Source organism: Daucus carota, chromosome 5, assembly GCF_001625215.2.
Source record: "Daucus carota subsp. sativus chromosome 5, DH1 v3.0, whole genome shotgun sequence".
NCBI classification, from domain to species: Eukaryota; Viridiplantae; Streptophyta; class Magnoliopsida; order Apiales; family Apiaceae; genus Daucus; species Daucus carota.
Window position 1 is genome coordinate 3,297,645 of NC_030385.2, and position 16,390 is coordinate 3,314,034.

General features: G+C 35.5%; 2 protein-coding genes across 2 annotated transcripts; both read left to right on the forward strand.

Annotated features, from left to right (window-relative positions):
• The first annotated feature begins 5,694 nt into the window (after positions 1–5,694).
• LOC108221179 (uncharacterized) lies at positions 5,695–6,522 on the forward strand. Its single transcript, XM_017395076.1, has one exon. It carries the CDS (start codon positions 5,695–5,697, stop codon positions 6,520–6,522), a length of 828 nt encoding a protein of 275 aa, XP_017250565.1.
• LOC108221180 (uncharacterized) lies at positions 6,229–16,215 on the forward strand. Its single transcript, XM_064093085.1, has 6 exons — positions 6,229–11,165; positions 12,480–12,677; positions 13,773–14,008; positions 14,484–14,684; positions 15,223–15,408; positions 15,803–16,215. Exons 1-6 carry the CDS (start codon positions 11,045–11,047, stop codon positions 16,079–16,081), a joined length of 1,221 nt encoding a protein of 406 aa, XP_063949155.1. The 5' UTR covers positions 6,229–11,044; the 3' UTR covers positions 16,082–16,215.
• Positions 16,216–16,390: the final 175 nt, after the last annotated feature.

Sequence of the window (16,390 nt, forward strand, 5' to 3'; positions counted from 1 at the left end):
ATAATTGTCACGAAATGTGGTATGAGGAAATTAGATATTAAATATTTTATTATATTTTTTTTAACTTATATGGATCTATAAGCATATGAGTAAAATGTGTATGAATTTTTACATTATGTTGAAATTTTACTATTAAAAAAAAACTAACGTTTAAGAATTTAGATTTGGGATACATTTCACTAATATTTAAATCTACTTTATCTTAAGAGATAGTGTATAAAATATTCCTAGATTTTTTATAATGGTGAATAAAAATTTGAATATGTATCCCAATTCTTCTTATTAGATATTCTAAAAGTGGAATACAACTATATTTTTTATTTTTTTGTCTTCACTAGTTACCGTTTTGAAATCAAAACGGTTCCTTTTAGGAATAGTGTATAAATGTATACAGCTGGCCTTCTGCTATAGATACATTTGTTTTGTGTTTCTTGAAATAGGAGTAATGGAGATTACAAAGCTAGTAGCAGACAAGGCATGAGGTTCAGTCGATGAGATTTCTCAGAGTAGTAAGATCTCATCAATTGACTCTCTTGTTACACTTTTGAATTTTGTATTTTTGGCATCTTTTGATGGTTCAATATGCATTAATATCTTATATCGAACCATGGAGGCTAATTTTTTGATGTAGTATAGTAGTTTTGTTAATTCAATTTTATTTCCCCTCCTATTTTATGGTTTCAGTCTTGCTAAATCTGTGACAAAGTTGGTCTCTGTGATGTTATGTTGTTCCGCGTTTAGTGGCTCTGGTTATATTTTTCGAGATATGTATTCATTTCGCCCTCTTAACAAAATTTTGCTTTAAAATAAAATTTTGTGTGCCTAACACTCTAACTCTAAATAGAATTATTTTTGTGTGCTAATCCATAATAGAATTTGTCATTTATGTTATTGAGTTGTTGCATCTTTCTTGCAGCTCTTTTTGGTGTCCGCTATATTTTCAATATTATTGTTGTGGTGGTGGGTCTATCAAGTTAATTAGATCTTTGTCATTAATATATGTATGTATATATATTAGTTTTATGTCAGCCCATGTTCAATACTGATAAATTGATAGGAACATATATTTTTTATAGGAAATTTTAGGCTAGAACAAGTCTCCGGTTTTTCCTACTATTGTTTTTTTCTTGTTCGAAGAAGTCCCTACTAAGTTATGCAGTATGTGTGAAAGGGGACATTCAATGAGGTTAAATAGGATAGTACTATATTCATTCATTATGTGGTAGAATCTATTGTTAACCGGCTCAGTTTTCGTGCAAGGCCAAATAGCAAATAAGGTCGTTTCTGTGGCTTTTAGCTTTAGTTGTGCGGAGAATAATTAATCAAATGAGTTTCTATCAAAAAGATTTTAGTTAGTAATTTTACTGATTATCATAAACACGGTAAGGCTAGAATGCAATTTACTCCTATTGCAGTAAATCTGTTGTTGAATGCCGAACACCCTTGATGCATTTTTTTCCAAGATGCTATCTTCAACAAGGATGGGAAGAAAATAACTAAGAAGACGATTATAAGGGAAAAGCTTTTGGAGACCTGGATGTACCACAAACAGCTTGAAATAGAAGTGATAAAGGATATGGTGTTGCACTGGGGTAAAAATTCCGTGCGATCACTTAATCTAGAAGCAGGGAATGAGTCCATCGATATGCCTCGGAATGGTATATATAAATTATCGAATAAGCCTCAGAATGGTATATATATTTTATGATAGGGAAGGTATACATCATATTCATCCTTAAAGATAGTAATCAACTTTTATTTTTCTCATCTTCGAGCGTTAGCACTTGACCTGCCCGAAGGTACATTGACATGCACACTAGCTACTAGCCCATACATTTGGTATGGGAGATGCACGCTCAGTAGCTGCTGGTGGATTAGGTTCGGTAAGAAATCTACGGAAATTGAGTCTCTCTTCGGGACGTATCAACTCTCTACCTCTCTTATCATACGCAAGAGCTGCCTCAAGCTCTGTGTCATAGGTACCAATGTATGCATTATCTCCTCCATGTGAACATTGCGCATACCAGTTGCCTTTACCTATTTTTTCATACACACCTTTGTATAATTTCTGTTGTTTATTCGACCCATATCTTAAGGGATCAAACTCCTTTCTGCTCTGAGAAATTAATAAGAGATTATATGATTTGTTAGTTTGTATGATGCACATTCTCATCTTGGATAAAAAAACAATGCCATAAGTATAAGATATCTTGAATCTATTTTCAAAACTGCTATTCCCACACATCCAATGCTTGGATTTTCCATTGGGGGAATAACAGTTGTGATAATCGATTTAAGATTACTTATACTTATGAAATTATATTTTTCATCCGAGATGGAATGTGCTTGTGATAAACTCATAAATATTGTAATCTTTTATTAGTTTCTCGTACCAGGAAGGAGTTTGATCCTTTAGGATACGGGTCGAAAAAACCACACAAATTATACAAAAGTGTGTATGAAAAAAAGGGTAAAGGCAAGTTGTATGCGGAACTTTCACATGGAGGAGATAATGCATACATTGGTACCTATGACACAGAGCTTGAGGCAGCTCTTGCATATGATAAGAGAGGTAGAGAGTTGAAATGTCCTGAAGAAAGACTCTGTTTCCCAACATTTCTTAGTGAACGTAATCCACCACCAGCTACTGAGCCTGCATTGCCCATAGCCAATGCATGGCCTAGTAGTGTCCATGTGAATGTACCTTCGGGCAGCTTAAGTGCTAACGCCCGAAGAGGTGGAAAAAGAAAGCAGATTATTATCTCTTGTTATACAATGAGCAGGTTATTGGAAGAAGTATTGAAAGGATGAAGAATATGGTCTGGTCATTTATGTAATATTGTTTGTGATCTTGGTATCTATCTTACAAAGCCGTACGTACAGGAAATGATATATATAGAGACTTTTCTTTTTTGTGTTTCCTGAAATAGCAGTAATGGGGATTACGAAGCTAGTAGCAAACAAGGCATCAGGTTCAGTGGATGAGATTTCTCATGAGTAGTACGATCTCATCAATTGACTCTCTTGTTACACTTTTGAGTTTGTAGTTTTGCCATCTTTCAATGGTTCAATATGCATTAATATCTTATATCTAACAATGGAAAGGAACAGTGTCATCTAGGCTAATTTTTTGAGGAAATATAGTAGTTTTGTTACTACACCTTTATTTCCCCTCCTATTTTATGGTTCTAGTCTTGCTAAATCTGGGATAAAGTTAGTCTCTGTGATGTTATCTTGTTCCACGTTTCGCAGTTCTGGTTATTTTTTTCTAGATTTGTATTAAATTCACCCTCTTGACACTATTTTGCTTTAAAATAAAATTTTGTGTGCCTAACACTCTAACTCTAAATAGATCTTTTTCACCCATATATTTTTATTTAAGTAATTCTATGTGTAATCTAGATTAATATCATGAGATGGGTTTATGGTAATATATATTTTTGAAAGGAAGTTTAAGATAAAACTATTATTGTTTTTTTCTTTTCTTGCTATAACTTGATTTCTTTCTTTTTGCCAAAAGTTTGCTGCTAAGTTATGCACTATCAATGAAGGGGGAAGTTGATGTAGTACTGCATTCTTTCACTCTTTAATAAATTTATAGTTAACTGCCTCAGTTTTGGTGTAAGACTGTAAGGTAAGATGGCAATGATGTTCTTTTTCTGGGTTCTACGCGAGATTTAGATAAGCTCGACAATCGGTTTAGGAGACGTCGGGTTAAAAACGATGAGTACAAATGAAAGTAAAGGGAGTTAGAGGGAACTGAGATGTTCATGTATTATAGGCTTCGTAAAAGGACAATTGTAACTACGTGTAGTCGTGATATATTTACAAAAGTCGTCACTCGTAGTTGTCAATAAAAGCTAACACCTGTTGAGCGGAATCGTCCAACACGGACTTTTTGTCACCACTTTGCAATACTTTAAGGTTAATATAATAAATATCCATAAATGAAGAATCAGATTATTAGTAATAGGCATTTGTCAAAAGATGGGAAATAATTAAATTCTTATTAGTCTTTACACTAGAGATTTTGAGAATAGTAAGACCTCATCAAATGACTCTCTTTAATAAGTTTGAGCTTTTCTTTTTAAGTATCTTCTTATGGTTAAAAAAACTTAGTATCATGCCCTCTACCTCGTTTTACAAAGGAAAATGAACGGTATCTTCTAGGCTAATATTTTTTTTAATTATTTTTTTCGTGTACATTAATTTTCCCTTGCTTTTCATTGTGCAAGTCTTTCTAAATCCATAATAAAAATTTTCACCCCATGTTCAACACTGATAAATTTTATCAGATAAATTCATGGCAACATATATTTTTTACCGGAAATGTTAGGCTAGAACAAGTCTTTCGTTTTTCCTACTATTGTTTTTTTTTGTTTTCGAAGAAGTCCCTCCTAAGCTATGCAGTATGTATGAAGGGGACATTTAATGAGTTTAAACAGGATAGAACTATAATCATTCATTATGTGGTAGAATCTATTGTTAACCAGCTCAGTTTTTGTGCATGGCTAAATAGCAAATGAGGTTGTTTCTATGGCTTTTAGCTTTAGTTGTGCGGAAAATAATTAATCAAACGAGTTTCTATCAAAAAGATTTTAGGTTGCCATTTTACTGATTATCATAAACACTGTAAGGCTAGAATGCAATTTACTCTTATTGTGGGGTAAATCTATTGTTGAATTCAGAACACCCTTGATGCATTTTTTTTCCCAGATGCTATCTTCAACAAGGATTGAAAGAGGGAAACTAAGAAGACGATTATAAAGGAAAAGCTTTTGGAGATCTGGATGTACCACCAACAGCTTGAAATATAAGGTGCATGATAAGGGATATGATGTTGCAGTGGGGTAGAAATTCTGTGCGATCACTTAATCTAGAAGCAGGATATGAGTCCATAGATATGCCTCGCAATTGTTAGAATTCAAACTCTCCCAAATGAAGTAATATTGGAAACAGAAAATGGAAGCTGGGGTTGATAAAATACATTGCAGTCAAGTGTAAAAAATAAAAGAGCAGCAGCTTGGTCAAATAAACATCTGGGGGTTTATAGATTTAATAGAAGCAGTAATATGAAGGCAAGAAAATATAGAGGGTCAATTGTGGTGTGCTGAAAATATAAACAAGCATCCTAATATAAGCTGTTGGTATAAAATCACAAGGTGGCTAAACAGGTGAACTATAGCAGCTCCAGGAATCAAGGTTATAAGTAATGGTAGCTGTGCATGGGAGAAATAAAAGGTGGCTGTGCATGAGAACAGAAGAAAATATAGTAGGTTCTCCTGGTCAAAATAACAGCCTGCAGGTTGTAATAATGTCCTTAAAATATGGTAGGCTATTAATATGTATAAGGATAAAAATGCGAGGTGTGCAGTGATGTTAGAATGTAAACTTAAAGTCTATGAATAAGGCTGTCCATCTGTAGTAGATAACACACTGAGGAAAAAACTACAACAGCAGTTGTAGAGTGAGATAGAAGAGAGTAGAGAAAAAGCAAGGAGCTGTAGCTCGTTAGAAAGAAAAAAAGGCTGAAGCCTAGTGTGTGTGAAAAAATATAAGCATTGTATAGCTGCGTGTTACATTAATATACAAGTTGTGTGTTTGCATCTTAATATATCGAAGGTTTTTCGCTGTAAGGCCCATACACGTTTCCAACAAGTGGCATGAGAGCCGAGGTTTCGTTCGAGAAAAAGAATGGTAAGTTTCCTGGAAGCCCAAGTTCCAATGTTGACGGACACAAATTATGGAGACTGGAGTATGCAAATGAAGGAATTACTCTATTTTTATGATATTTGGGATATAGTCGAAAGCGGGTATGATGAGTTCACATCAGCGGCCGAAGTAGCTCTGTCAGAAGCCGAGAAGATGACATTAAATGGGTGCAGGAGCAAAAATAACAAGGCATGTTTCATGATTTATCAAGGTGTCGACGAATCCACCTTTGATAATATTGCACATGAAAAAAAAGCAAAAGACGCCTGGGAGATTCTGCAAAAATCATTCCAAGGAGTCGATAAAGAAAAAGAGGTGGAGCCTCAAGTATTGCATGGCGAGTTCGAAAATATGAAAATGAAAATTTTTGAAAATATTGAAGAAAATGTTATGCGTTTGAAAACGGTAACAAAAGAAATAAAAAGAAATGATGAAAGACTTGATAGTGAATGGGTAAAAGAAAATCTTCTTAGGTTGCTACCAAGGAAATTTGGTTATGACGTTAAATCTACAAAGGAGTACTCTTCAAGAATTTCAAGCGATGAGCTTGTAGATTCTTTTCTGGTCCACAAGCAACAAATGACTCGATACGACGACAAGAATCAATCGGAGGAAATACTAGAAAGTAAGGTGTCGAGACATTATAATTCAAGCAGAAGTGGCTTTCTAGGTAGAAAAGGTGGTTATCGAGGTAGACGTGAATGTGGAAGGAAACTGCTTGAGAGATGCCAGGAAAATGAAGGTCACCGATCATTTGGTCGTGGTAAAAATTTTAAAGGCTACAAGAAGAGATACAAAATTTTTATATGACCTGACAAATATTATCATGAAGCTGATAAGGTGGCATATATTTCACAAAATGGAAAGAAGCTCGGAATGCAAAGTCGAGTTTGAGGGGGAGTGTTAGAATTCAAACTCTCCCAAATGAAGTAATATTGGAAACAGAAAATGGAAGCTGGGGTTGATAAAATACATTGCAGTCAAGTGTAAAAAATAAAAGAGCAGCAGCTTGGTCAAATAAACATCCGGGGGTTTATAGATTTAATAGAAGCAGTAATATGAAGGCAAGAAAATATAGAGGGTCAATTGTGGTGTGCTGAAAATATAAACAAGCATCCTAATATAAGCTGTTGGTATAAAATCACAAGGTGGCTAAATAGGTGAACTATAGCAGCTCCAGGAATCAAGGTTATAAGTAATGGTAGCTGTGCATGGGAGAAATAAAAGGTGGCTGTGCATGAGAACAGAAGAAAATATAGTAGGTTCTCCTGGTCAAAATAACAGCCTGCAGGTTGTAATAATGTCCTTAAAATATGGTAGGCTATTAATATGTATTATAAGGATAAAAATGCGAGGTGTGCAGTGATGTTAGAATGTAAACTTAAAGCCTATAAATAAGGCTGTCCATCTGTAGTAGATAACACACTGAGGAAAAAACTACAACAGCAGTTGTAGAGTGAGATAGAAGAGAGTAGAGAAAAAGCAAGGAGCTGTAGCTCGTTAGAAAGAAAAAAAGGCTGAAGCCTAGTGTGTGTGAAAAAATATAAGCATTGTAGCTGCGTGTTACATTAATATACAAGTTGTGTGTTTGCATCTTAATATATCGAAGGTTTTTCGCTGTAAGGCCCATACACGTTTCCAACAGGAATGGTATATATATTTTATCGAATAAGCCTCCGAATGATATAGATATATTATGATAGGGAAGGTATACATCATATTCATCCTTAAAGATAGTAATCAACTTTCTTTTTTCTCCTCTTCTAGACTTAGCACTTGAGCTGCCCCAAGGTAGCCCATGCATTTGCTATGGGCAATGCAGGCTCAGTTGCTGCTGGTGGATTAGGTTCAGTAAGAAATATAGGGATATTGAGTCTTTCTTCGTATCAACTCTCTACCTCTCTTATCATATGCAAGAGTTGCCTCAAGCTCTTTGTGTTATAGGTACCAATGTATGCATTATCTCCTCCATGTGAAGATTGTGCATACCACTTGCCTTTACCATTTTTTTCATACACACCTTTGTATAATTTGTGTGGTTTTTTCGACTCTTATCTTAAGGGATCAAGCTCCTCCTGCTCCGAGAAATTAATACAGTATAAGGAACCTCGAATCGATTTTCACAACTGCTATTCCCACACATCCAATACTTGGATTTTCCTTTGGGGGAATAGAAGTTGTGATAATCGATTCAAGATTTCTTATACTTATAAAAATATTTTTTTAATCCGAGATGGAATGTGCTTCAGATAAACTAATAAATATTATAATCTTGTTTTAGTTTCTCAGACCACGAAGGAGTTTGATCCCTTAAGATACGGGTCGAAAAAACCACACAAATTATACAAAAGTGTGTATGAAAAAAAGGTAAAGGCAAGGGGTATGCGGAATGTTCACATGGAGGAGATAATGCATACATTGGTACCTATGACACAGAGCTTGAGGCAGCTCTTGCAAGTGATAAGTGATTTCTTACTGAACATAATCCACCAGCAGCTACTGAGCCTGCATTCCCCATAGCAAATGCATCGGCTAGTTGTGTGCATGTCAATGTACCTTCGGGCAGCTGAATTAAGTGCTAACTTTGGAAGAGGTGGAAAACGAAAGCAGATTATTATCTCTTGTAATATAATGAGCAAGATATAGGGAGAAGTATTGAAAGGATGAAGAATATGGTCCGGTCTTTTATATGATATTGTATATGATCTTGGTGTTTATCTTACAAAGCCATACACGATAGGATATATATAGATACAACATAGATGATTCTAAATGCAAAATCAAGTAGTCCATGAACATATATAGGATACATGAACCTGTATATACATAAATATGAACATTTTATAAGATATTCTAGAATTTTTTGAATTATTTTCAAACACTACCCCTTAATTCTCACTAGTACAACTAGCTTGTCAGGAAAATTGAGAAACTTCTCTCAAGATACAGCTTTGTAAAAATGTCTGCCACTTGGTCTCGGGTCCAGCAAGACTTTAACTCAATATTCTGGTCTTTAACAAGTTCTCTAATGAAATGATGACGGGTCTCAATAGGCCTTGCTTTAGTGTGAACTACTGGATTTTTAGCCATTGAAATTGATGGCATGTTGTCACAGAAAATGAAGCTTACTTGGTTCACTGGTAAACCTTGAGATGATGGTTATAGTATACAGAATATCGGGCCTAGTATTTGTGAGGTAAATGAGTGAGCCAACAATTTTTCTGGATAAAGTTTCATCTACCTTTGGAGCACCATCATTTCTAGAAAACTTCTTAATAAAACTCATTGAGGTTGAATCTAGATTAATTATGTTAACATATATTTTTGAAAGGAAATTGAAGGTAAAACTATTATTGATTCGTGCTATTTTTTGTTTTGTTTCTTTTTCTGAAAAGTTCCCTGCTAAGTTATGCACTATCTATGAAGGGGCAGTTGATGTAGTATTGCATTCTTTCATTCTCTAATAAATCTGTAGTTAACGGCCTCGGTTTTGGTGTGAGGCTAGATAGCAATGAAGTCTTTTTCCGGGATTTTACCCCAGATTTAGACCAGCAAGACAGGCAGGGTTTAGGAGAGGTCGGGTTAAAAACGATTAGTATAAATGAAAGTAAAAGGAGTTAGAGAGAACTGAAATGTACATGTATTATTTGATTGAAATTCTACGTAGACTTTACACTAGGGATTTTAAGACTAGTAAGACCTCATCAAATTACTCCCTTTAATAAGTTTGTGCTTTGTTTTTTAAGTATCTTCTGATGATTAAAAAATCAATAGTATCATATGCCCTCGACCTCATTTTACACCAAAAATGAACAGTATTTTCTAGGCTAATAATTTTAAAAATTATTTTGCTCATGTACATTAATTTTCCCTCGCTTTTCATATATTGTGCAAGTCTTGCTAAATCCATAATAAAATTTGTCATTTATGTTGTTGAGTTGTTCCATCTTTCTTGCAGCTCTTTTTGGTTTCAGCTATATTTTTATTATTTCGCTGTGGTGGTGTGTCTATCACTTTGATTAGATCTTTGTCATTATGATATATTAGTTTTTTGTCACTCCATGTTAAATCCTGATATATTTTATCAGTTTTTGAAGGAAATATTAGGGTAGAAATAGTCACTACAAGAAAAGCAGCTATTTACGACCGTCAAAATCTGGTCGAAATTAACTAATTTCGACCAGAAACGGAGGAAAATAGTCATTTTCGACCGGAACTTAGATGGTCGAATATAAGCTAGTCGAATTTAAATCTCCGGTCGAAAATAAGTAATTCCGGTCGAAATTAACCGGTCGAAAATAGCCGCTTTTCTTGTAGTGAGTCTTTCATTTTTCCTGCTATTGCTTGTTTTCGTTTTCGAAGTAGTTCCCTGCTGAGTTATGCAGTATGTATGAAGGGGACATTTAATGAAGTTAAATAGGATAGTACTGCATTCTTTCATTCTGTACGTGGTAGAATATATTGTTAACAGGCTCAGTTTTCGTGCAAGGCTAAATAGAATATGAGGTCTTTTCTCTGGCTTATAGGTTTAGTTGTGCTGAGAATAATTAATCATATGAGTTTTTATCTCAAGATTTGAGGTTGTAATTTTACTGATTATCATAAACACTGTAAGGCTACACTACAAGAAAAGCGCACATAACCGACCAATAAAACCGACCGACGGAGGGAGTCGGAAATAAAGAGCACATAACCGACCGACGTACCGACCAAAACAACTCCGGTCGGAAATGTGTGGGTCATTTCCGACCGACATTACCGACCACCCAAAATCGGTCGGTTAAAAGGGGGTGGGCCCCATTCCCTTGCTTTTTCTCAGCTGACATGGACGCCGCGTCAGCGAGACCACATAACCGACCGCCACGAATCGGTCGGTTTTAGACCAGAAGCTTCACATCTGAGCCCGGATTTTCATTTCCGACCAAGTCATTTCTGACCAGCCTGGCTGTGTTACAAGTGTCGTCTGGTGATTGGCTGAGGGGATGAGCTGTGACCACGTAACCGACCGCGCGTTATCGGTCGGTTTTAGACCAGAAGCGTCACAGTTGTGCCCTGTTTTTCTTTTCCGACCAAGTCATTTCCGACCAAGTTCTGACATTTCCGACCAACCTGGCTGTGTTTGCTAGTGTCAGCCGGTGATTGGCTGAGGGGATGAGCTGTGGGGGCCACCGTGACATTTCCGACCGCCTTATCTTTAAATAGCGGTCGGAAATAACTTTTCATCTTTTTTAGTTTGCTTAAGTCCCTCACTTCACTAAGTCTTATTGTTAATTTAGCATAATTATATATTTGTGGAAGAGAAAAAAATTTGAAGGTATGAACTAACCTTAAAATGTTTGTCTTCTTTTTTGAATATATTTCTAATTATGAAATGTGTAATTTTGAAATTGAAGGTGAAGTTGAAATTGGAGGTGAAGTTGAAATTGGAGGTGAAGTTGAAATTGAACTTGGAGGTATGAAATGTTTGTATGTGTATATATGTGTATATATGTGTATATATGTGTACATATGTGTATATATTTGTGTATATAATTGTGTATATAATTGTGTGTATATATATGTGTATGTGTGTGTATATTGTTTTGAGTTGTTTGTGTATGCTTGTATGTAGATGTCGACCAATGATCGTAGTTGGATGAATCGTCGATTAGAAAGTAACCGAATAACACTTACTCCGGAATATAAATTGGGTGTTGAGCAATTTATAAAATTTGCAATTGAGAATAAAGGTGTAGTTGAAGATTTGATGAAGTGTCCATGTGTTAATTGTAAAAATGGGACATGGGAGACCATTGAAAATGTTAGATATCATTTGATAGCTAATGGAATTTGCTTGGGTTATAAAATTTGGACCTCTCATGGGGAGTGATCACGAAGAAAAAATAATCGTGTTCAAAGAGAAGTTGAAAAACCGGTAGACATGGAAGCGATGTTAAGAGATGTTGGAGCCGAACCTAAGGCTTGTACTAGTAGAGTAGAAGAACCACCTAATGCGGATGCTTCCGAATTTTACAAAGAAGTCAATAGATGTGGAACACCAATATATCCGGGAAACACCAATTACACAAAACTATCTTTTTCACCACAAGGTTGTTGCACTTTAAGAATGAATCCCATTGTAGTGAGAAATCTTTTAATTTGTTACTTGAGATTATTGGCGATGTTCTTCCACCAAAACACACATTACCATCTACTTACTATGAGGTGAAGAAGATAGTGAAGGAATTGAAGCTTTCATACAACAAAATTGATGCTTGTGAAAATAATTGCATGTTGTTTTATGGGGATGATAAAGACAAAAAAGATTGTGATCATTGTGGAAAGAGTCGTTACAAAGAAGCATGTGGAAAAAAGAGTACCACAATTCCTCGTAAGATTTTAAGACATTTTCCTCTTATAGATCGTCTCAAAAGATTATTTATGTCGGAGCATACGGCTAAACAAATGACATGGTACAAGAATAGAGAGGTAAAAGAGGGAGAAATTAGTCACCCCTCGGACGGAGATGATTGGAAAAATTTTGACTTGCAACACCCTTCGTTTGCTAAGGAATTTCGTAATGTACGACTTGGTCGTTCAACCGATGGTTTTAATCCTTTTGATAATTCCGGTAATAAAGTATATAGTCTTTGGCCGGTAGTAGTTGTTGTGTATAATCTTCCTCCATCGGAAATGCCCTGTTTTCTTGTAGTGCTAGTATGCAATGTACTCCTTTTCCGGGAAATCTGTTGTTTAATGTAGAAAACCCTTGATGCATGTTTTTTCAGATGCTATCTTCAACAAGCTGGGTGGAATGAGGGAAACTGAGAAGACGATTATAAGGGAACAGCTTCTGGAGAGGTGGATGTCCCAGAAACAGCTTGAAGTAGAAGTGATAAAGGATATGAAGTTGCAGTGGAGTAAAAACTCAATGCCGTCAGATAATCTAGAAGCAGGGAATGAGTCCATCGATAAGCCTACGAATGGTATATATATTTTATCGAATTAGTCTCTTATGAAAAGTTTTTTTGTTCTTCCTTGTTTATTTATCTCTTTCTTGTGTTTGTCTGCCTTATTTAATTGATGGTGAAGTTAGTTTATTCTGTTCCTCTTTATCTAGAACTTCCTTTTCAGGTGAGCCTGGTATTAGTTAAAAACTTGATCTTATTTACCATTTCAGTTACTCCATAACTATTTTTAATTTATATGGAAGAAGTAAATATAACCTTTATAAATAGGAGAAATTGCTTCATCTTATAAATAAAAAAATAAAAAATTGGTGAAAAGTTAAAGCAGCATATGGCCACTACAACAGAAACAGCATCAGACATCGGCTCTAAAAACAATTGTCTAACATGCATCATTACACAATACCACAGTTAAGATACCGTTGTCTGATTGAATTTAGTAGACAACAGTTTTTTAACCGTTGTAGGTCGTAGGTGTTAGACAATAGTTTTTCGAGGACGAAAAGAAAGTGTTGTGTCTTTTTTCCAAACAACGCTTTTTTCACCGTGCGTTGTCTGATCAGTGTTGTCTAATGGTGTTTTTGTTGTAGTGGGCTCCTCTTGTTTTGGTATTACTTCTTTAGAAAATTCTCTTTTCTGTTAAAATTGATCAACAAAAGGGTGTCTTTTCTTAGAACAAACAGAGTAGTTTTTTCTCAGCGAAGAGTATCCTTATTGCTCTATGAAGAATATATAATTGCTCCATTACCCGGACCCTCCATTTTAGTTCATTCTTGTGTCCGGTGGACACGGAATGGGTTTGGGTATGAGATATGAGGCGTTTCATCTAACTAAAATAGACACTTCACCATGTGGGGTCGAAATAAAATTTTAAGGTCTTTTTACAACTTTTTTATAGAAAGGAAGGTCCATGAATGACGTATTTCTATGTTATTTTATTGATTTTATGCTACAATTAACATACTCATACATAATTTAGTGTATGTGAGTTTTATGAATGTACAATAAATCATAAATCAATCGACCTAAAGTTTTTACTTGCATTCATCCCTGTTTGTACATGCAGAAGTGCAGGTGTAATGTAATTTATTTATTTTTGTTTCTTATGCTCAGGTAGAATCCTCAGCGAGCATCGAAGGAGGGAACTAGAGAAGAGGCTTATAGGTGAAGAGATTTTGAGTAACTGGTTGCACAGGAAACAACTGGAGGAGGAAGTCATGACAGAGATGTTTGGGGTAGAAATGTTACAGAGGGTTAAGAATTCAATTGCATCAGAGAACCCAGAAGTAAAAAGTGACACATGCAATAAGTCTCCCACCGGTTTGCAGGAAATTATCATTATTCAAGATGTAAGAAATAAAACTTCATTCATTGTTTTGCGTTTTTATAGATATCTGAGTTGTTAAATGTTCGTATAATATGATTTTTATTATCATGAAAATTGGAACAATGAATAAATTAAATCAAGTTAGCATTGCGGTGATAGCAAGGATTATTGCAGTTTGAGTTGTCAAATGTGCGTAATCTGGCCTCTTTTCAGGATTTTAGTTCTTCATGCTGGAAGATCATCAGTTAAAGTACGAGTAGCTTTATCACCTATTCTTTGGCCTCCTATGTGCCTTGAGCTTTTGTCCTCTTTTATATCATTGAGTAAATTTCCATCATTTGAGTTTATGTCTAGAGTAAACTTAGAAGAGGTGCTGTCAATCGGTAATAAGTTTAAGAGAGAATTAATATTACAACTGCAAGTTCAACTACTCAGTTTTGCTTATCAAGGAATGACTATTAAAGGAGTTAATGTTAGTCAACTTCATTGAAATGCAGAAAGGTGAAGATTCTGGATTGGTGCCTCATCCAGATGGTCCAATGTCCTTAAATGGCCAGGAGTCGATTGACCAGAGCCCGGCTAATGAAAAAGAAGGTGAACTAACTGGCAGCATTCCTATCCATTGTCCCCCTAGAGCACCAAATACTACCAAACCTGGGATGTTCATCGGTTTAGGCAGGACTGCTACGACACCATCGGTATGTAATTAGTCATACTTGGTAATGCATCTAGAGAATATGATAGTAATCTGTGTAGTTACCGGTCATCTGGGCTACAGACTTGCACTCGGCTAATTTTATTGTCACTAGATTTTACTAATTCACCACTTCCCAACCTCATTCATATCAAAATAGTAATTATTGGCCTGACAGCTCCGAGTAAAAGTTGATAAATTTTCTATATGTCAATACTCAAAAATCTGTGTAATCTGGCCTCTTCTAATTAGTTTGTTTCTATATATTGTAAGTAAGATCATCATTTAGATTAAGATTAGTATTATCATCAAATCTCTTGGTCTTCTTGCCTTAAGAGTTAAGATTTTGTCCTGTTTTATTTCTATGAGCAAAGTTTTATGGGGCTTCTTGAGTTCCTCGTCTGAGTTTATTTCCAGTAGCAACTCAGAAGAGTAGCTGTCATATATGAAGAGGCTTAATTTAGCACAACTGTAAGTTCAACTTTCCTGTTTTTTGTCAAGGAATGAAGGAGCTAACAGTAGACAACTTCATTGAATTGCAGAAAGGTGAAGGTTCTCCATTGGTACCGTCTGCACAGGTTCCAGCATTCTTAAATGGCCAAAGCCCGGTTAATGACACAGACAGTGGACTCAATTGTAGTCTTCCTTTTCAGCGTTTGCCTAGAGCACCAAATAATACCAACCCTGAGAAGCTCGTCGATTTAGGCAAGGAAGCTACAACAGCATTGGTATGTAATTAGTCATACTTCGTAATGCATCTGATGAATCTGATTACTGATCTATGTTGTCTGCAGTCATGTGGACTACACACTTGCATTTGACTAGTTTTGTCGGGTCATTAGATTTTACTCCCTACTTCCTATTAACACTCGAATCAGAAATTATTGATCTGGCAGCTCTGAGTGAAAGCTGAGAAGTGTACACACACACACACACACGCACTCAATAATCTTTGTCTTCCTGGTTAATTGTTTTTACTTGCTATAGAACATTTGAAAATGTTCTACTTCGATACACATTTATTATTATGATCTATTTATCGTATAATACCTTAATGCGACATATATTAACTTATACACACATCACTATCATTGTGATGAACGATAATCCTTTTCAATGCAGGTTAACTCTGTTACAAAACGTACTTCAGAAGGAGAGTTAAATGTTGATACGCCACCTATAGGTGGTGATAACGAAACTGCTGGAAAGACTACTGCAAAAAGAAAACGCTGGGACTGTGACCTTTGCTGCGTGATAACCAGTGCTGAAAGTGTTCTTCAGGCACATTTGAAAGGAAAAAAACATTTGGCAAAACTAAAGGCATCAAGTGAAACTGCTAAACCACCGACCTCTGGCGAAGACCATGGGAAAAGCATACAAGAGGACAATCTACCTAAATGAATTGACCATTGGTTTCGACAACAATTATGTAACTGTTTGTCGTTTATATTATCAATATTTAGACCCTTTTGTGCTTCACAATAGTGGCGGTTACTCCTCATTTACATGTCAAATTTCTATGGCATTTGAAAAGAAACCAAACTTTGTCAAATCCTTCACTTTTCAGTTTTAATAAAGTTTGTTTGACTTCTATCATCGATTATTTTGATCTATGAGGTTTTACATTTGTGATCTGAGTTAGTATGGAATAAACAACTCTTCCGCTGCTAAGTATGGACAGTGTGTCTGAGTACTGATGTGTGTTCGTAG